General features: G+C 46.9%; 3 protein-coding genes across 4 annotated transcripts in view; all 3 read right to left on the bottom strand.

Moving 5' to 3' along the window:
* lhpp (phospholysine phosphohistidine inorganic pyrophosphate phosphatase) overlaps positions 1-19,480 on the bottom strand; it is a 420,402-nt gene that overhangs the window by 50,024 nt on the left and 350,898 nt on the right. The window lies entirely within an intron of this gene.
* On the bottom strand, positions 1,007-10,031 carry mxra7 (matrix-remodelling associated 7). Its single transcript, XM_072456188.1, has 4 exons — positions 9,663-10,031; positions 8,271-8,460; positions 7,586-7,685; positions 1,007-2,551 (listed from the first exon to the last, which is right to left on the bottom strand). The coding sequence occupies exons 1-4, from the start codon at positions 9,942-9,944 to the stop codon at positions 2,398-2,400; spliced, it is 726 nt and encodes a 241-aa protein (XP_072312289.1). The 5' UTR covers positions 9,945-10,031; the 3' UTR covers positions 1,007-2,397.
* srsf2a (serine and arginine rich splicing factor 2a) lies at positions 13,994-17,423 on the bottom strand. Of its 2 annotated transcripts, none has more exons than XM_072456352.1 (3): positions 16,885-17,423; positions 15,592-15,874; positions 13,994-14,971 (listed from the first exon to the last, which is right to left on the bottom strand). In XM_072456352.1, the coding sequence occupies exons 1-2, from the start codon at positions 17,247-17,249 to the stop codon at positions 15,607-15,609; spliced, it is 633 nt and encodes a 210-aa protein (XP_072312453.1). In that variant the 5' UTR covers positions 17,250-17,423; the 3' UTR covers positions 13,994-14,971; positions 15,592-15,606. The 2 variants fall into 2 exon arrangements, with proteins under 2 accessions (XP_072312453.1, XP_072312454.1); XM_072456353.1 differs by having other exon boundaries at positions 13,994-14,101.

The following is a 19,480-nucleotide window of genomic DNA, read 5'->3' as shown; positions in this document are numbered from 1 at the left end:
TGAATAAAAGTGAACCCCAGGGCAATAAAGGGTGAATAAAAGTGAACCCCAGGGCAATAAAGGGTGAATAAAAGTGAACCCCAGGGCAATAAAAGGTGAATAAAAGTGAACCCCAGGGCAGGAAAAGAGTGGAGGACGCAGTCATCTCCCTGCTGCACCGCTCTCTCTCTCACCTGGAAAAGCCTGGGAGCTCTGTGAGGATCCTGTTCTTCGATCTTTCCAGCGCCTTCAACGCCATCAGCCGCTACTCCTGAGGGACAAGCTGGAGACGGCTGGTGTGGAGTATGACCTGGCAGAGTGGATCCTGGACTACCTCACAGACCGACCCCAGTTTGTGAGAGCACGGGACTGTGTGTCTGACACCAGGACCTGCAGTGTGGGGGCGCCCCAGGGCACTGTCCTCGCACCCTTTCTCTTCACTCTCTAACTGCAGACTTCAGACATGACACGGACAGCTGTGTCCTGCAGAAGTTCTCTGACGACTCTGCCATCATCGGACTCATCAGACGCCACTCTACTCTGTGGAATTAGGCACAGAAGTGGAATTTCCCCATTGTGGAACAAATAAAGGTTCTCTCATCCGACAACCGACATTCAAGTTCAACTCTGAATTTGAATGTCGGTTCATCCTCTTAATCCATTCAATATTTATTCAAAATCTCTTTTTGTAGTGTGTACAGTACTTTTAGATATGAGAAGCTGTCACACAAGAACTGGGGGACAGGTCTAAACCGGGTCTAAACCAGGTCTAAACCGGGTCTAAACCAAACCGGGACTAAACCAGGTCTAAACCAGGTCTAAAACAGGTCTAAAACAGGTCTAAGCAAGGTCTAAACCGGGTCCAAACCGGGACTAAACCAGGATTAATACAATTAATGTGTTTGTTGTATTTTTCAGGAGAACTTGAACGTAGCTTAATCAAATACAAAAAAAAGGCCACGCCCCCATTACCCAGAAACTCTCACAGCTCGAGACAAACAGACCCGACACAGTTTGGAACCACTTTTTTATTTAAAGCATTCTTTGGTTGAATACAAAAGTCACAACATTAGCGTGTTTATCCACTTTAAACTGAGGACTGACGCCGTCTTCTGATTGGACAAGAAACTCACTAATAAAACAACAAAATACGGGATAAATCTGTGGGGAAAAAAAACTTATGCCAATACAAGATAAATACAATAAATATCAAAAATAAATCTGTCATTGAACGACGCAAGTGAATTCAAGTCTAAATGTGGAAATGTTCTTGGAGAAAAAGAGAACATGCATTAAAACACCGTCTCCGTGGAGACGTCGTTTCAGAGAATTAACCTTAAAGGAGTAATAGAGGATTTTTTGCCGATTTGAGAACTAAGAGACTGTTAAGTCCCTTTTTTTTTTCAATGCGCATGCGCACACTCCGCCCCGCCCATCTTGTTGTTTCCAAGAGGCTGCCTCCCATCAAGCCCCGCCTCTACACGCGTTTGTTTATTAGCACGACAGATCGCATCATCTCTCGTCTCCACAGATTTCCGTCTCTTCTGTGCTCTAGTCTTTCTCTGTGTCATGTTTGTCCTGTAACTGAATGAACTCACACCGGCCACGCATGTGCAGCCATGGAAACGTGCTGCTAGGGGAACCAGGCTGCAGGTGTGCAATAGCACGCAGGGAATGATTGACATGTGGGAGAACTACTCGGAAAATGAGACTCAGATCGTGCGCCAAAAATCCTCTTTTATTCCGTTAAATCAATGCAGTCGGTCGGAAAAGAGTTTTTGAGAGAGTGGGTTCACAGTCAAATTAAATAAAAATAATCAATAAATAAATAAAAACAGATAAAAAAAATTATTCTTAAATCATAGTTGTATATATTACGGGAAAGAAGAACTCAAACAGGCTCAGATTAAGATGTAGAGGTGGGCGGTACTCGGTTACAACAAATACTCTACTTTTACTGCGAATGGAGTCATATTTCATTGAGTAAAAGTGTGGTTCCTTTTCTCACCGTGAGTAAATCCAAAAGTGACAAATACGATGCACAAACGTGATAAACCGAGTCATCATTTTGTATTTTATTACCGTATTTTCCGGACTATAAGTCGCACCTTTTTTCATAGTTTTGGCCGGTGTGCGACTTATACTCATATATTTATACTCCGGAGCGACTTATGTGATATTATTTGTTATTTTCACACTTGCAACCACATTTCATACCCAGACTTATATATGTTTTTGTCTTCTATATAATGCATTTTTTGGCTGGTGCGACTAGGCGAAAATACGGTACTTCACGTCGACTTTGTGAGACGGAGGAACTCAGGTTTGATCATCAGAAACATTCGAGTGTTTGTATTTTAACAGATTGTCTTCTGGTTCGAGTTTCTGGGTCCCGGGTTGGGGTCGAGGTCCCGGGCCTCAGATGGAGTAGAGCTTGAGCTGCTCCTCCATGTCTCCCGGGGACACGTCTCCAAACGTGTCCTTGTTGTTCTTCAGCAGCTGGAAAATGGCGGCCAACTGCTGCCGCTGAACTCTGAGGAAACACCAGGACTCAGACTTCTCACTTCCTGAACTGGGCAACAAACAAACACACACACACTAAAAACTACTTCAAGTAGCACTTTTAGCTATGGTCACCTCACGCCTCAGGTCATTCCACAACAGATGTCACTTCTTGTCATTTTCTACAGACTTTTCTACATTTTCTCCACAAAAAGCTGCTCGATCGGAGTAAAACTATCATTTATATGCACAGCAGGTACAAATGCACCAAATAAATCCCAAATCAGAAAAGCCTGTCATGGGCATTTAAGTACTTTTCCCTTTTGTTCTGATGTATTTGTGCCTTTAATAAGCATCAACAGAGACACGCCCCTGAACACACTCTGCCCTCTAGGCCTCACCCTCCCTTTAATGCTGCACTGTGGAACATTATGCGGACAGCAAGAGTACAACTTGGACCTTGAATACATTTGCCTCACAGCGTTCCGTCGCCCTTTGTGTGGAAGTGGCTCCTTCTAGTGGAGAGAACGAGAAGTGCGGCGCTGGTTTAGTCGATTTTTCTCATCAGTTTACTTTCTCCACAAAGATACGCTTTTCAAAACATTACACTTTTATCGCCACAAAATCAGGCAGAATCTGAATTTTTACACCAATTTTGGGTCAGATCAAGGTCAAATACTAAAAAAGATGGTAATTCCCAGTGTGAATGTTTTGTAAATTTAAACCTTACATTTTTCAGATTCATCCCAAATTACAAAAAAAATACTTAAATAACTCTGAAAAAGAATCACAAATGAACGGGTACAAAACCGCAATGTTTAAGAAAGAAATTACTATTATTTTATTATTTCTAACCTCGAAAACCTTGACCTAAAGCATATTCCTTAGATAAGATAAGATAAGATATTCCTTTATTGTCCCACATGGGGAAATTTCATTGGTGCAACGCAGGAAGATACAGAGGTAGATACAGAAGAACAGATCACTTATAGGAAGTCTGAAAAACACTTTCAGTAGAAGATCTCCTATAAATAAATAAAAACTCCCATAGACAAATAAATAAATAAATACATAAATACCATTGCATGTGATCACGACAGTAATTGCACATGAATATGTGTCACGACAGCACATAGGTTGCACATGAATTCCAACAGCAATTGCACATATGACAGAGTTGCACATCAGTATTAGGTTAGGTCAGTATTGCGAGTGTTCAGTACTAACAGTTTTTGTTATAAAGTCTGACAGCAGCAGGAAGGAAAGACCTACGGAACCTTTCCTTCGCACATCGAGGGTGGATCAGTCTCTCACTGAAGCTGCTCTCCAGAGCGGAGAGAGTGTCCTGCAGGGGGTGACACTCATGGTCCAGCATAGATGTGAATCTAGCCAGGACCCTCCTGTCCCCCACCTCCTGCACCGAGTCCAGAGCACAGCCCAGGACGGAGCTGGACTTCTTGATGACTCTGTCCAGCTTCCTCCTCTCCCTCTCTGTGATGCTGCTGCTCCAGCAGGCCACACCGTACAGGAGCTGATGCCACCACAGAGTCGTAGAAGGTCTTCAGGAGTGGCCCTGTCACTCCAAAAGACCTGAGTCTCCTCAGGAGGTAGAGCCGACTCTGGCTCTTCCTGTACAGTGCGTCTGTGTTATGAGTCCAGTCCAGTTTGTGGTTCAGATGAACACCCAGGTACTTGTATGAGTCCACTCTCTCAATGTCCCGTCCCTGGATGTTCACTGGTGAGGGGGCAGTGGGGTAGCGTCTGCGGAAATCCACCACCATCTCCTTGGTCTTCCCCGCGTTGATGAGGAGGTGGTTCCGCTGACACCAGTCCACAAAGTCCTGCGCCAGTCCTCTGTACTCCGCGTCATCGTCGTCCGTGATGAGTCCGATGATGGCAGAGTCGTCAGAGAACTTCTGCAGGACACAGCTGTCCGTGTCATGTCTGAAGTCTGCAGTGTAAAGGGTGAAGAGAAAGGGCGCGAGGACAGTGCCCTGGGGCGCCCCCACACTGCAGGTCCGAGTGTCAGACACACAGTTCCGGGCTCTCACAAACTGGGGTCGGTCTGTGAGGTAGTCCAGGATCCACTCTGCCAGGTCATACTCCACACCAGCCGTCTCCAGCTTGTCCCTCAGGAGCAGCGGCTGGATGGTGTTGAAGGCGCTGGAAAGATCGAAGAACAGAATCCTCACAGAGCTGCCAGGCTTTTCCAGGTGAGAGAGAGAGCGGTGCAGCAGGGAGATGACGGCGTCCTCCACTCCGATGCCAGACCGATATGCAAACTGCAGCGGGTCCATGGCTGAGCTCACGGTGGAGCGGAGGTGGTCCAGGACTAGCCGCTCCAGTGTCTTCATCAGGTGGGACGTGAGAGCCACTGGCCTGAAGCTGTTGAGGTCTTTGGGGCGCGGTGTCTTGGGCGCGGTGTCTTAGGCACAGGTACCAGACAGGAGGTCTTCCAGACCTGTGGTACCACCCTCAGCTTCAGGCTCATGTTGAAGACATGCTCCATAACTCCACACAGTTCATCTGCGCAGGACTTAAGGAGCCTGGGGCTGATGCCATCAGGTCCTGCTGCCTTCCTCACTTTAATCCTCTTCAGCTCACTCCTCACCTGTGCTGCTGTGACAGTCAGTGGTTGGCAGGGGGACTGTGTGCTGGGGGGATGGGTGAGTCCAGGCGAAGTGGGGAGCCGATGGTCCGGGGCAGATAAGCGAAGAGGAACAGATGCAGGGCATTGTCCAGCTGTGGAAGAGGGAGCATGCAGCTGTGCAGGGGGAGGGGCGGGTGACCGATCAAACCTCAAGAAGTGAGCATTTAAATCATTCACCCACTGTAGATCCCCCTCTGTCTGGGCAGGGGGGATTTTGAAGCCCGAGATGGTTTTCAGGCTCCTCCACACTCCCTGAATGTTCTTTTGCTGCAGCTGCTCCTCCATCCTCCTCTTGTAGCCGGCCTCAGCCTGCCTGATCTTCCTCCTCAGCTCCTTCTGCACAGTCCTCAGCTCCTCCTTGTTCCCTGACCTGAAGGCTCTCTTCTTCTCCTTCAGCAGAGCCTTCAGTTCACGGTTAATCCATGGCTTGTTGTTTGGAAAACACCGCACCGTCCGGGAGGGAACAATGTTCTCAAAACAGAAGTTGATGTAGTCCGTGATGCACTCTGTGATGGTGTTGATGTCCTCCCCATGTGGGTCATAAAGCTCAGTCCAGACAGTGGTGCTGAAGCAGTCCCTCAGAGCCTCCTCGCTCTCAGCAGACCACATCCTCACCTCACGGGACACCACAGGCTGCCTGCGCACGATGGGTTCATACACAGGCCTCAGATGTACAAGGTTGTGGTCCGAGCTGCCCAGGGGAGGGAGGGGGGGAAGAAGAATAAGCCTCCTTGGTGTTGGCAAAAAACAAGTCCAATGTTCTATTCTCTCTGGTGGGGCAGGTAACATACTGGGTGTATGTTGGTAGAACAGAAGAGGGAGAAGCGTGGTTAAAGTCACCAGAGATGAGGAAGAGAGCCTGTGGATGCTGTGTTTGCAGCCTACAAGTGCAGGAGAGCAGTGCTTCACAAGCATTTTCAGCATTGGCAGACGGGGCCACATAGACTGCGATCAAAATCACATGTGAGAACTCCCGGGGCAGATAGTATGGCCTCATGCCAATAGCCAATAGTTCAATATCCTTGTTACATAGCTGCTCCCTCACTGTGCAGTGTTCGGGTTTGGACCAGCTCGTGTTCACATACACCGCCAGACCGCCTCCTCTTTTCTTCAAGCATTCTTTCGTTCTGTCCGCCCGCAGCAGATGAAAATTGCCCAAACCTACAATAGAGTCTGGCATTTCTGCTGCTAACTAGGTCTCTGTGAAAATCAAGACGCTGCTGTCCCTATAAATCCTCTGGGACCGCATGAGGCTCGCTATTTCCGTCATTTTATTTTGAAGGGACCTCACGTTACCCATGACTACGGCGGGAACCGACTTCCTGTTTTCTCCTCTCTTCTCTCGGAGTTTACGTCCAGCCCGTCTGCTTCGTTGCGTTTTCCTTAGGATGTCCGCCGGGATAACGTGACGATCTCCGGGTAAGACGACTGTTCTCCGCAGTTTCATGAGTTCCTCCTTTGTGTAAACGCGGTACGGCGCCGGGCGGGGGGCGGGGCCGGAGCCGGGGGACTCAGAGCCAAGACACATCGCAACGACACGACGAAAACACTCAATCCAGCCGAAAAAAGTCAAAACAAGTTAATTTAAAGCGATTCCAGTGCGTGTCCCGATCGTTCGTGAAGTTCCTCTTTCATATAAACTTGTATACTTACTATATTTACAAAATATAGGAGATAAAGCACAATAAGTGTGAGAAAGAAGAGAGAGCGTTTACACCGGGCTGCCAGCTGTACCAGCGCCTTATGACGTACTTGGTCTGGAATATTAGTATCGAGACAACACTGATATTTTTTTTACACATAAAATGCAATGTTTACAGATGAAAAACTTTACATTTAAGCGACTAAATAATAAAAGTTTCAAATTGTCCTCTTCAATAGTCACATTTATACATCTTTGTTGATCTTTGATCGGTCTAAAAAGCAGTTGTTTGTGCTTCTTTTTCTAATTTCCACAGTCTATTCTTTGTAAAAACTATAAATCAAACTCTTTGGTGACATTTTTCACCAAATTCCCATTTTTACTGGAATAAATGAAGTATTTTTTCGCCACGTTTGACTTTAGTGGTAAAATCTGTAGAAAATAACAGGAAGTGACATCACACAGAGATAATTTATGCAGAATTTACACAAAACAAACACCTTTTTGACTCTTAAAAACATGAAAACAACGGAATAAAGTCGCTCTTTATCCTTCGTTTGTCAAATAAAAAGATTCAGTCATTAGGAGTTTTGGCCCAGTGGTTGCTGGGTAATTTCCTACTGCAATGTCATCGATTAAAACAGGAACAGGAAACAGGAAGTAACAGGAAGTGACATTATAAACCAGAAAAAAAAATCCCGGGACAGTTTGTGTTTTTTTAAGCAAATTTTGAAATGGATGCATTTTTCTCCACGGAGACGAGCGGCACCGGGCGGGGTTACGGGTCAGATCTGTGGCAGGGCGACACTCACCTCTGCTCCTCCTCCAGCTCGTCTCTGGACATCATCATCTGTAAATGATGCGAGCGCGACTTCCCGGGGACGTAGCGGTAACTGTCCGACTCCACTTTGTCTGGAAAAACCAGCAGATGCGGCGGCGCTCGGTCAAAAGTACGCGGAAAGTAACAAAGTACAAGCAAATACAAGTGAAGTAACGGGCAAATACAAGTGAAGTAACGAGCAAATACAAGTGAAGTAACGAGCAAATACAAGTGAAGTAACAAGCAAATACAAGTGAAGTACAAATACAAGTGAAGTAGCAGTCCAGGCACCTCAGTTTGTACAGCGGATACATTTCACTTTTACTTCACTGCAGCGGAGAGAACAAGCAAATATAATAAAAGGGTCAGGGTTTCTCAGGAGAGTTTTCCTCAGGTCGTTTCCACTTAGAGACAACAGGGGGAGAAGAAGGAGAAGAAGAAAAGAAGGAGAAGGAAATAAGAAAAGACGAAAAGAAGAGAAGAGGAAAAGAAGAAAAGAAGAAGCAGAAGAAGCAGAAGCAGCAAAAGTAGAAGACGAAAAACAGAAGAAGCAGAAGAAGAAGAAGAAGAAGAAGAAGAAGAAGAAGACGAAACGAAGAAGCAGAAGAAGCAGCAGCAGCAGAAGTAGAAGAAGACGAAAAACAGAAGAAGCAGAGAGTCATATGTATGGAACGTACCACTGTGGTCGGGGCTCTCGGCGGCGCCCTCCGTCTGCGGCAGAGGGAACGCACACTTGAGCAGCTCTGTGTCGGTGAGGCCCATGTAGGAGCCGCGCCCTGAGGAGGAGCTGGACGGCGGCCTGGACAGGTCAGAGGTCAGGTCAGAGGTCAGCTGATCCTCCTCCTGGACACGGCGCTGCAGGTCAGACTGAGGAGAACAGGCGGCGTTCAACAAGCTTCACAACCAGAGATTTACTGCCGCGTCGCACACATTTTGTTCACTGTAAACCGCAATATTAGATCGGTCGAAACGAGGTTAAGAGCTCGTTAAAGAGGGCGGTGAAGGACACGCCCCCTTTAACGCCGCACTGCGATGGAAGTGAGCAGATCGCAAATTGTTTTTCCTGATCATTTCTCCAGAGCAAAGGTGCGAAGCTCGCCATGACGACGGGCCGCGCCGTGAATCCCGCCGGAGCGTTCGCGCTTCAGTGCAAATACAAGCAATTTTAATTAAAGCTTCCATTTACGTGGAATTGAAGTGGAAAATCACGTGTTTTTAAATGGACAAACTGAGATGAATCATTTTTACGATTGTATTTTACATTATTTCTGTGTAATTGGAGATTGTAATTGACATTTAGCATTTTTAATAAAAGCAAAATCACAGTTTAGGTTTTACTGGACAAATACTTGACCACACAATAGTTTTCAATGCAATCTGCAGTTAACTTACACACTAAAAAGTTTTTTGTTGTTTTAAATATATATTACAACTGGTGGTTGAAAATAAAAAAAATAATAATACGAATAAAAATAAGAAAAATACTGGTTTGGAAAGCAATACTGGAAAAATACTTTTTTTTTTAAAGTGTAGAATGGATTTGAAAACAAAAATACATAGTTCAAAACAAGTCATAAAATAGGTGAGTAAACAGTGACTCTTTGTACTAAAGATAATAAGGAAAAATACTGACCAACTATAACTGTTTCTTTTTTTTAAGTTTAAATATTTAATACAACTAGTGGTTAAAAAATAATAATACAAATAATAAGGAAAAATATTGACAAATTGTAACTTTTTTCCTTCTTTTTTATTTTAAATATGTATTACAACTAGTGGTTAAAATAATAATAATAATACAATTAATACTAAGAAAAATAAGAAAAATACGGACCAATTGTAACTTTTTTTTGTTTTTTTAAAAGTGTAGAATGGACTCAAAAACTAAAATAAATAGTTCAAAATAAGTCATAAAATAGGTGAGTAAACAGTGCCGCAGCTCGCCTCGTTTCAGACGGAGCCGTGACGGGGGATTAGGGGCTGATTACGGGCTGATTACGGGCCAATTACGCGCCGATTACACCCGGTAACTTCTTCCACGCTCAGCCCCGGTCCCTCCGCGCACTCACCGACCGCACGTCCCGCACCACGTCCCAGTGATCGTGCGCGCTGCCGCTCGTCTCGCACCAGTCGAGCTCCGCCGCTTTGCCCGGCTTCCGCTCCGGGGACGCGGGGAGAGGGACGTGGCCGTTGCGCTTGGCCGGGGAAGAGGGCTCCTCCGCGGCCGCGCTGCCCGCTCCTCCGCGCCCGTAGTCCGAGGACGCGGGAGAAGTGCCCGTGAACAGCGACGTCGCGACCACGATGGCGAGCAGCGTGAAGATGACGGCGGCCACCACGAAGCTCACGTCCATTTTGAGAAGTTTGCGGAGTTTATTGTCGGTTTTAAAGCGGTTTTTCGGGACGTAATCCGCGCAGATCCATCGCGTCAGACGGTCTGTCCGCCGTATGGGCCGCCACGCTCACTTCTGATTGGTGAATTCAGCGAAGAAGGCGGGACTAAATGTAAAATAGGGGTTCCTGATCGGTGAATTCAGCGAAGAAGGCGGTACTAGCTCTAAAGTAGGATTTCTGATTGGTTGATACAGCAAAGAGGGCGAGACTAGCTCTAAAACAGGGTTTCTGATTGATTTATTCAGCGAAGAGGGCGGGACTAGCGCTGAAATACGGGTTCTGATTGGCTAACCGCTGTTACGTTTGCTAGCGGTAGCAAATAAACACGTTTTAACCGATCTAATCTTTACCACTGTGACGTTGAAATGTATACATTATTGCTTACATTGGTGAGTGTAATAGATCAAATTAGCAAGAAGATAAATAAAGGTTTAACCATGTGTAAATATATTTCAGATTTGATTAAACATTTTGCCCGTTTGTGTAAAGTTTATAATTGTACTTCCTGGTTGGACATGAGCACAAATATGACATAGGTACAGCCGTCACCTAGCAACCAGACTGTAAACAAGAGCCAAACTCCACATAAATGATACGATAAAACACCTTTATTTTGTTATATATAATGACCTCAGGTGAATACTGCCGTTGTGTCCTTGGGCAAAACCCTTGATGTGTTTTGCAGTGACTTGTAGGTAGAAAATTTGACATAAAAAAACTGTTTTCAATGGTAAGCTGATGTAAACTGATGACATCACAGAGGGATTCAGCTCTATTTTCGGTCATCTAAAAAAGTTTCACGTTTTATATGCAACATATACAAACTAGAATTTAACAAAAGTAAAACTCTGACAAACATTTACCACATGTTCTGAACTTTAAAACCAGCGGCGCACAACAGATTGCAAAACTAGTTAAAGTAGATTTTGAAACCAACTACCGTATTTTCCAGAGTATAAGTCACACCAGCCAAATAAAATGCATAATAGAGAAGAAAAAAACATGTGCAATGAAATGCGGTTGCAAGTGTGAAAATAACAAATAATATCACAAGTCGCTCTGGAGTATAAGTAAATAAGTACAAATATACAAGTCTATGAACTATGGAAAAAGGTGTGACTTATAGTCCGGGAAATACGGTACATATTTCACAAAAAATTAAGGCCAAGAAATTGCATTAAAATGTTAAATGGCTGATTTACTTCATGATTTTACTTAAAGCCCCAGTTTGTACATTTTAGACAAAAATAAAGGATATTATTCAAAATGTTTTAATGCACTGCAAAACTTGACTCAATGGAGAATGTTGAAGTATTATTAAATATTTAACCTTGTATTTCTAGATAAGCAGGTGACTAATAGTTCTATATTAACTTAAATTATTGTGTCAAAGTGCAGCAACATTTCCGACACCGTTACCATGACAACCATAGACCCGGAGTGGCATTTCTACAATCTACTCGTGGCCCCGTGTCGCTCGACGGCACGACCCGCCGCCACGTGCGCCGGGGTAATCCCATCACCTCCAGCGGCGCCGGGACACATAGCGGGATTAGAAGGCCACGCCCGTGTCCTCGTGACCACCGCCTCTACACCAGGAGTGACCGGGACGCATCTCTCGACCGTCTGGGCGCCGGATTTGGGACGTTTGGGGACGAGCTGTTGTGGTCGGATAATGGGTCACTATAAAATATCAATAACCAAGACCGATTTACGCCAATAACGATCCATGAAGTTGATTATGTTTACATTATTTCTGTTTAATTACTTCTCTCCCTCCCTCCTTCTCTTCCATCTCTTTTCGTCCCTCCTCTCTCCCACCCTCTATCTCCTTCTCCGTCTCTTCCTCCCTCCTTCCATCTATCTCTCTCTCCCCCACCCTCTATCTCCCTCCTCTCTTCCAACTCCCTCCCTTCCCTCTTTCTCCTTCTCCCTCCTTTACTCTCCCTTTCCCGATTTTTACCTTTCATTCCCAAAACAGCAGAAATATTCCCTTTATAAAGAACCACTCTGTACATTTACGTTGAGGGAAATAGGTTTTATTCATGAATACCTGAAAACACACGAAGCGTCGACATCGTAGTGGACAAAAAAAATAGATGCACTTTACATACGTTCTTTTTTTTTACCCTTCACTTTGGGTTAAACTCAACCCAAAACAAAAGCAGCAACAGAACAGGACAGAAGCAGGCGGGGCCCCCACAACTGGGCGCCGACCGGGGACGAAGGGCGAGGCCAATGGGGTTCAAGAGGATAAACCTGAAGATCTACAGAAAAGTGACTAAAACGCAGTTAAGTTTTATAGACCTATAAAACTTAACTGCGTCTAAAACGGTGCTAAATGTGATCCGTTCAAGTTTATCATGTCACTTCCTGTTTGTAATTGCTGACATCACTAGGAAATTACCCGGCGAACACTGGGCCAAAACTCATTTGATTTCGCCATTTTTATTATTTGACAAATTAAAATATGAGTGACTTTATTTTTGTTGAATTATGTTAATGTCAAAAAAAGTTTATTTTAAATATGTACTGTACAAGTCACTTTGTATGGTCAAATTCTGCATTGAATTGTCACTTTGAATCCGTTTCTGACTATAGTGCCACCTCTACATCAAACTGCGCTAACCTGACATATCAAACTTAAATGCACTTTAGGACATTGGGATAAAAATGGCCCTTTTATTTTTTATTCTTTTCTGATGTGTCAAGTTTTTTAGTTAGTTTGTCTTTTTGTGTGTAAATATGTGGTGATGGTGGAATAGTTAAGTTTTGCACCTGAATTAGGTAAACGTTTGTCGTCATTTAATTATTTTAATATAGAAAAACATTTGGGGAAAAAATGGGGGGGGGGGGGGGGGAATAGCCAGTTTTAAGCACGCAGATGTTTTTTTTTTGAAACATTGTACTGGTCGCAGAAAACTCACTTTCCGAGCGTATGGGAGCCCCGCCTGTCGAGGAGGAGGAGCCGAGAGAGAGAAGGAGGAGGAAACTGGAAGAGGAGAGATGACCTGGCACAGCGTACAAACCGGCAGCATCGCGTTCACCATCAAACAGCATTAACCACCAAACCTGCTACGGCTACAACTGCGCCAACTCTGGGCCTAGTGCGAGAGATACACAAAGAGAGGTTAGAGTCAGGCAGCTGGGGCACAATGCAACGCTGGACACACACGCTAACGGCGGCTAACGGGAGCGGCGGCGGGCTGCGTTTGCGGGCGAGGCGGCGGAAAAACGTGCGCAAAGTAAAAGCACGAGCGGCACAAATGAAGAAACGTTTGTCTTTGACGTTATGTTTTGAGTCTAATCGCTGCCGACGGAGCTTTTATTTTGAAAGTAGTTCCTCCCGTCGCCGCGGCGGGTTTAGCCAACTTGTTTGCTAGCATTGGGGGAGGTAAAGGACACTTCAGCAATGGATTTTCTCAACAAAATGACTCGGAAACGTCTCATTCAAGAGGAAAAAGTAACGAAATCAACTGTTCAAGTTCATCTGCTCTTTGACTTTTCCCCCTTTCTATAAAGTAGAGCTGTACACTTTAGCGTTTTAGTCGCGTTTTAAGTCTAACGAGGAGAAAATGTCACCGTTAAATCCTGAACGTTGTCACTTCAACTTTCCATTTGTGCCGACTGAAGACTTCAAACTTTGTGCCCGTCTTTCTTTCACTTTGACAGTAATGGACAGATATGAAGCATAAAACGGGTCAAACGGCTGCATTTTGACCGTTTTGAAAAAGGTAAATTCTGGCGTTTACGTCCCCCGCAAACACAGCCCGTTTAACATCTCCCTGTCTTTAATGTAGGATCCGAACAAACAAACAAAATGGAACGTTACACCAGTTTTTGGAAACATTTCACCAAGAAAAACTAAAGAATGTGCCTCATATCGATGGTCGAATTATTGAAAAAAAAAAATAACATTTATTGACAAGAACAAGGTTATCCAATCAAATAAAAAGACGTAAGCACACGGTTTATATCCTCAACTTCCAAAACTGTTTTTTGGACAGAATTTGTTAAGCAGAAATCAATAAAATTGCTTAGACCGAGCTCCAATAACCTTTCAGTCTGGTGTGGGGGAGGCGGGGTTAAGTCGTGGCGTCCTTCGGTCCGGCGAGCTCTGCGGAAGAGACAGAACAAACACAAGTGAGCGACGGCAGACCAGGAACGCCTGAGGGCAGAGCCTGAGGTCAAAGGTCCTGTCTGAACAGTTCTGGGTTCCTACATTTTAGATGATATCACATCACATAATCGTCTTTAAACCTGTCCCGGCAAGTCGTCCCCTCGTTCTGCCGCCCCGGCCAGTCGTCCCCTCGTTCTGCCGCCCCGGCCAGTCGTCCCCTCGTTCTGCCGCCCCGGCCAGTCGTCCCCTCGTTCTGCCGCCCCGGCCAGTCGTCCCCTCGTTCTGCCGCCCCGGCCAGTCGTCCCCTCGTTCTGCCGCCCCGGCCAGTCGTCCCCTCGTTCTGCCGCCCCGGCCAGTCGTCCCGTCGTTCGTTCTGCCGCCCGGCTAGTCGTCCCCTCGTTCTGCCGCCCGGCTAGTCGTCCTACAGCCCGGCCCCGTTCCCTCGTCCCACTACCCGGCCCTTCGTCCCGTCACCCGTCGTCTTTTAAGTCGTCCTACTGCCCGACCCCTCGTCCCACCGCCCGTCGTCTTTAAAGTCACCCTGCTGCACTCGCAGCCCGGAGCTTGCGCCCCTGCAGTCGAGCGTTCCGTGTGAGCACAAACCTGTGGGCGTGGCAGTGCAGCGCCCCCTGGCTGTGGCCCCCCATGAACGTACCTCACCACACCATCATCACCTCCTGCTCACACACCTGCTCCAAACCCCCGGCCCCCGCTCAGCTCCGCACACAGCTCCGCACACTGCACAGGGCGGGGGTCCCCTGGGCGTGTCTGCTCTCTACCTGCTCTCCTCTCACACCACCACCCCTCCTCCTCTGCTCCTCTCTCCACTCCTCCTCTGCTCCTCCTCCTGCTCCACTCCAGCAGCAGCTTGGAGGAAAAAATTCAGCATTTAGCAAACCAGACAGCAGCACCACCTCCCGACCACTTTCACCCGCCGCCCACTTTCACCCGCCGCCCACTTTCACCCGCCGCCCACTTTCACCCCTTTGAGGTTAGAATAAAGGTCAATTATTTGGTCACTTAAGCCACGAGTTGCATTCTCGACTTCGGCTGAACAGAACTCTTTTACTTTTGAGGTTCTTCTGAGGTAATGTTTGACAGATTTCCACGTGACTCGGTACAAAAGTTCAATGATTAACTGTGACGAGTATAAACTACAACAGCCCGACTTCTGTTCATGTAATGGAGTCAGACGAGTCTCCCTTGTTCGGCTAAAAGCAGCTCTCTGGGTCAGAATTAGAGCTGCCCGTGTGATCGCTGCTGTGAAATGTGTCATAAACTCATCGCAGTGACTAATTAGGACGCTCTGAATGTGAAGGCGACGAATCAATTTGGACAAAACGGAAAAAAAAAAAAAAAAAATTCCCAGACAAAATAAACTGCGTATGGCGTCTTCAACAGGATTTCTACCAGTGTTTTAAACGAACCCTGCCGTGTAAACGCGATCTGCTAACGTGCTGCCGCTATGAAGTCGGGGTCCTGAATACCTGGCTCGACGGGGCTTAGGACTCCGTTCCGTTGTCCACTGGAGTCTTGGGCCGGCTCTTGGACCTCGACCTGGAGCGGGACTTGGAGCCTCTGTTGGACGTCGGGGTCCTGCTGCGGGACTTGGACTTGGACCGGGACTTGCTGTGGGACTTGGACCGGGACTTGCTGCGGGACTTGGACCGGGAGTAGGACCGGGACCTCGAGCGGCTGTAGCGGCCGGAGCGGGACCGGGACCTGCTCCTGCTGCGGCTCCGTCTGCGGCGCTCCCTGCTGTCCGACCGGCTGCGGAGAGACGGGGGGAATAAGAGAATCGGCATTAGTCAATCAATGGCTTAAATACAACCAAAGGAAGAGGAAAGTAATCAAGATTGAATTAGAACGTTTAGTTTTTCCATTCCAGAGGCAGTTGGAGTGAATAGTTTTGCGCAACAAAAATATTTCAGATGTTTTAATGTAAGGAGAGTGGTTAGATTCGACAAAAACAATAGCTACTTTCATAAGGGTGTATAAAATAACTTTCAAAGAACAAAAAAAAAAAATCAATCAAACTTTTCAATGCAACAAAGTGACCCGAGCCACGTCTGGGACATGGCCTTACTGCTGTGGGAACGCCATGTGCCCTTTGGCAACGCCAGTGAGAGAACATGAGCCAGAGCGTTCTGCGGCGGCCATCTTGTGACTGTAAGAGTGGCAATAAACAAATAGTAAAAATGGGGCCAAATAATGCAGGAACTTCCCGTCGTTGTCAGCACATGAGTATATATGTGTGTGCAGCTCGGTGGCAGAGTGGATAGCACGTGTGCACGCCACGTGAGCGTGTATTAAGGCTCAAAGACAAAATTACACCAGAATAACACGAAACATTCCTGCAAACCAGAGAGGAAACTAGTGATGCAAATGTGCCTGTGTACACGCCCCTTCAAAGTAAGACTTAAAAACGTGTCACGGCAGTATTTTAAATTAAAAACAATTTTCTCTACTAAATAACGGATCAAGAACATCTTGAAACCATAATCACTGGCCTCAATCTAAATTTCAAAAGTACAACTAGATTAATCCAATTGCAAATGCTAAGTTCAATCGCACATCCGGGTATCAGAACTCACGTGACTCTTTGCACGACTTAGGAAACCATGACCAACGCCGAGGAATCCTTTTATATCCTTGTCTATGGTAGAGGTCGGTAACCATGGCGACGGTCCCGCTAGCGTTTTTTTCGCCCTCACCGCTAGCATTAGCCACATTAGCTCGGCGCACAAAGCAAGCAAACAAACCCCCCCGCGCGTCATCACCTCCTGCTCCTGCGGCCGTAGCCTCCTCCGGACCTCCGCGGCGCGGACCCGCGGCTGCTGCGGCCGTACATCGGGTCCGGCGGGCGGCCGTAGCGCGCCATCTGCACGCGCAGCTCGCGGCCGTCCAGCAGCGCGCCGTCCATTGCGTCCATGGCGTCCTCCGCGTCGCGCTTGTCGAAGAAGCGCACGAAAGCGAAGCCGCGGCTCTCCTTCGTGTAGCGGTCACGCGGGATGTACACGTCCCCCACGCGGCCGTACTTCTCGAAGACGCGGCGCAGCGTCTCCGGCAGCGTGCGGTACGTGAGGTTGTCCACTTTGAGCGAGGTCATCCCCTCCACGTCCGGCGGAGGCCTTCCGTAGCTCATGTTCGCGGCGCCTTTAGCAACAAAAGACGGCCGTTTCGCCTCCCCGGTTACGGCTGAATCGACAACCTTTAAATACCGGCACGATCCCACGCGCTAGTCTGTGCGCGACGTGATTCGGGGTTTCGCGTGAAGTCGTATTTGAGCCCGCGGAAGTCGGCTGTGCTTCTCCGCGCCGCCGTGTCGTGAAATGGCGGCGGGCGGTAAAAGCTTCACATTTCTTCATCAAGGCGGCCGACGCTGATTGGCTGAGCGCTGAAATGCTCGCTTTTGATTGGACGTCGGGGGAGACGGAGCGCGTACTGGGCCCCTGCAGCGGTCTCTACCGGTGTGGCGCGGCAGTGCAAGTCACCGCTGGACTGGCAAAACAAAACAAACATAAAAGTATAATTGCAGATTTTTATTTACTGTCGTTAGAAAATGTGAAATACTGGCGAACACTGATCAGAAAGCTGAAATTAGACTATAACTTTGGTGGAAATTCGTTTGCACTGAATGGGAATAAAAGAAGAAAAGGAACATTTTAAATATAACATTTAAATAATTGGCCTTATCATTGGGTGGAACTAACATGAACAAAATAAGAAAGAAAGCTATTTTGAGAAAGTTTGTCATGTCAGCAGAACCACCTCCTCATGAACGCGGGGAAGACCAAGGAGCTTCCCCGCGTTCATCAGGCGCTGGACAAAGTCATCAAGAAGTCCAGCTCCGTCCTGGGCTGTGCTCTGGACTCGGTGCAGGAGGTGGGGGACAGAAGGGTCCTGGCTAAACTCACATCTATGCTGGACCATGAGTGTCGCCCCCTGCAGGACACTCTGTCCGCTCTGGAGAGCAGCTTCAGTGAGAGACTGATCCACCCTCGCTGTGTGAAGGAAAGGTTTCACAGGTCTTTCCTTCTGCTGCTGTCAGACTCTACAACAAACACTGTTATACCCATGTGCAATACTGTCATACCCATGTGTAATACTGTCACACCCATGTGCAATACTGTCATACCCATGTGCAATACTGTCATACCCATGTGTAATACTGTCACACCCATGTGCAATACTGTCACACCCATGTGCAATACTGTCATACCCATGTGCAATACTGTCACACCCATGTGTAATACTGACATACCCATGTGTAATACTGTCACACCCATGTGCAATACTGACATACCCAAGTGCAATACTGTCACACCCATGTGTAATACTGACATACCCATGTGCAATACTGTCACACCCATGTGCAATACTGTCATACCCATGTGCAATACTGTCACACCCATGTGCAATACTGACATACCCATGTGCAATACTGTCATACCCATGTGCAATACTGACATACCCATGTGTAATACTGTCACACCCATGTGCAATACTGACATACCCATGTGCAATACTGTCATACCCATGTGTAATACTGTCACACCCATGTGCAATACTGACATACCCATGTGCAATACTGTCATACCCATGTGCAATAACCCTAACCTTAACCCTGACCCTAACCCAGCGCAGTCTAACTCGGCGCGGTCAAAAAGCCCAGCAGTTTCAGGCGCCGCGGCTCTATAGACACTCCCCTGACATGTCAATCATATTGGTGCAATATTCTCCGTCCATATAACTGCTGTAAATAAGAGTGTTACTTTTGTTACTATTATTATTTTCTTTTTTACCTTTATTAAGAATATAAGAGTTTTTTGTTTTTGTTTACGAGAGATTTTCTATATTAAGAGTGTTTTCTTTAAAGTTTTGTATAAGTTATTGTTCTCCACTTCTGTACCTACTTTGTGTTGTAACACTGGAATTTCCCCACTGCGTGGACTAATAAAGGCTTATCCTAATAGTGTTACATTTTAACAACTCTTCCCCCTCTCTCTCTCTCTCCCTCCCCCTCCCTCTCTCTCTCCCCCTCTCCCTTTCTCCCTCTCTCCCTCCCTCTCTCTCTCCCCCTCCCTCTCTCTACCTCTCTCCCTCTCCCTCTCTCTCCCACTCTCTCTCTCTCCCTCTCCTCTCCCTCTCTCTTCCCCTCTCTCTCCCTCCCCCTCCCTCTCTCTCTCCCCCTCTCCCTTTCTCCCTCTCTCCCTCCCTCTCTCTCTCCCCCTCCCTCTCTCTACCTCTCTCCCTCTCCCTCTCTCTCCCACTCTCTCTCTCCCACTCCCTCTCTCCCTCTCTCCCTCTCTCTCCCACTCCCTCTCTCCCTCTCTCCCTCTCCCTCTCTCTCCCACTCTCTCCCTCTCCTCTCCC

The sequence above is a fragment of the Eucyclogobius newberryi genome, unplaced genomic scaffold (assembly GCF_026437365.1).
Source record: "Eucyclogobius newberryi isolate DKJ021-1_F unplaced genomic scaffold, fEucNew1.0.hap1 SCAF_20, whole genome shotgun sequence".
NCBI lineage: Eukaryota > Metazoa > Chordata > Actinopteri > Gobiiformes > Gobiidae > Eucyclogobius > Eucyclogobius newberryi.
This window is presented reverse-complemented; position numbering and strand designations above follow the sequence as displayed.

What these genes read in the sequence shown, in the direction of transcription:
- mxra7 (XM_072456188.1), bottom strand. Translation starts at nt 9,944, where the DNA reads ATGGACGTGAGCTTCGTGGTGGCCGCCGTCATCTTCACGCTGCTCGCC. An exon ending in TGGTGCGGGACGTGCGGTCG is followed by an intron (nt 8,461 to 9,662) that starts GTGAGTGCGCGG and finishes TGTTCTCCTCAG; the next exon opens with TCTGACCTGCAGCGCCGTGT. An exon ending in GAGCTGGAGGAGGAGCAGAG is followed by an intron (nt 2,552 to 7,585) that starts GTGAGTGTCGCC and finishes TTTGTTGCCCAG; the next exon opens with TTCAGGAAGTGAGAAGTCTG.
- srsf2a (XM_072456352.1), bottom strand. Translation starts at nt 17,249, where the DNA reads ATGAGCTACGGAAGGCCTCCGCCGGACGTGGAGGGGATGACCTCGCTC. An exon ending in TACGGCCGCAGGAGCAGGAG is followed by an intron (nt 15,875 to 16,884) that starts GTGATGACGCGC and finishes GTCTCTCCGCAG; the next exon opens with CCGGTCGGACAGCAGGGAGC.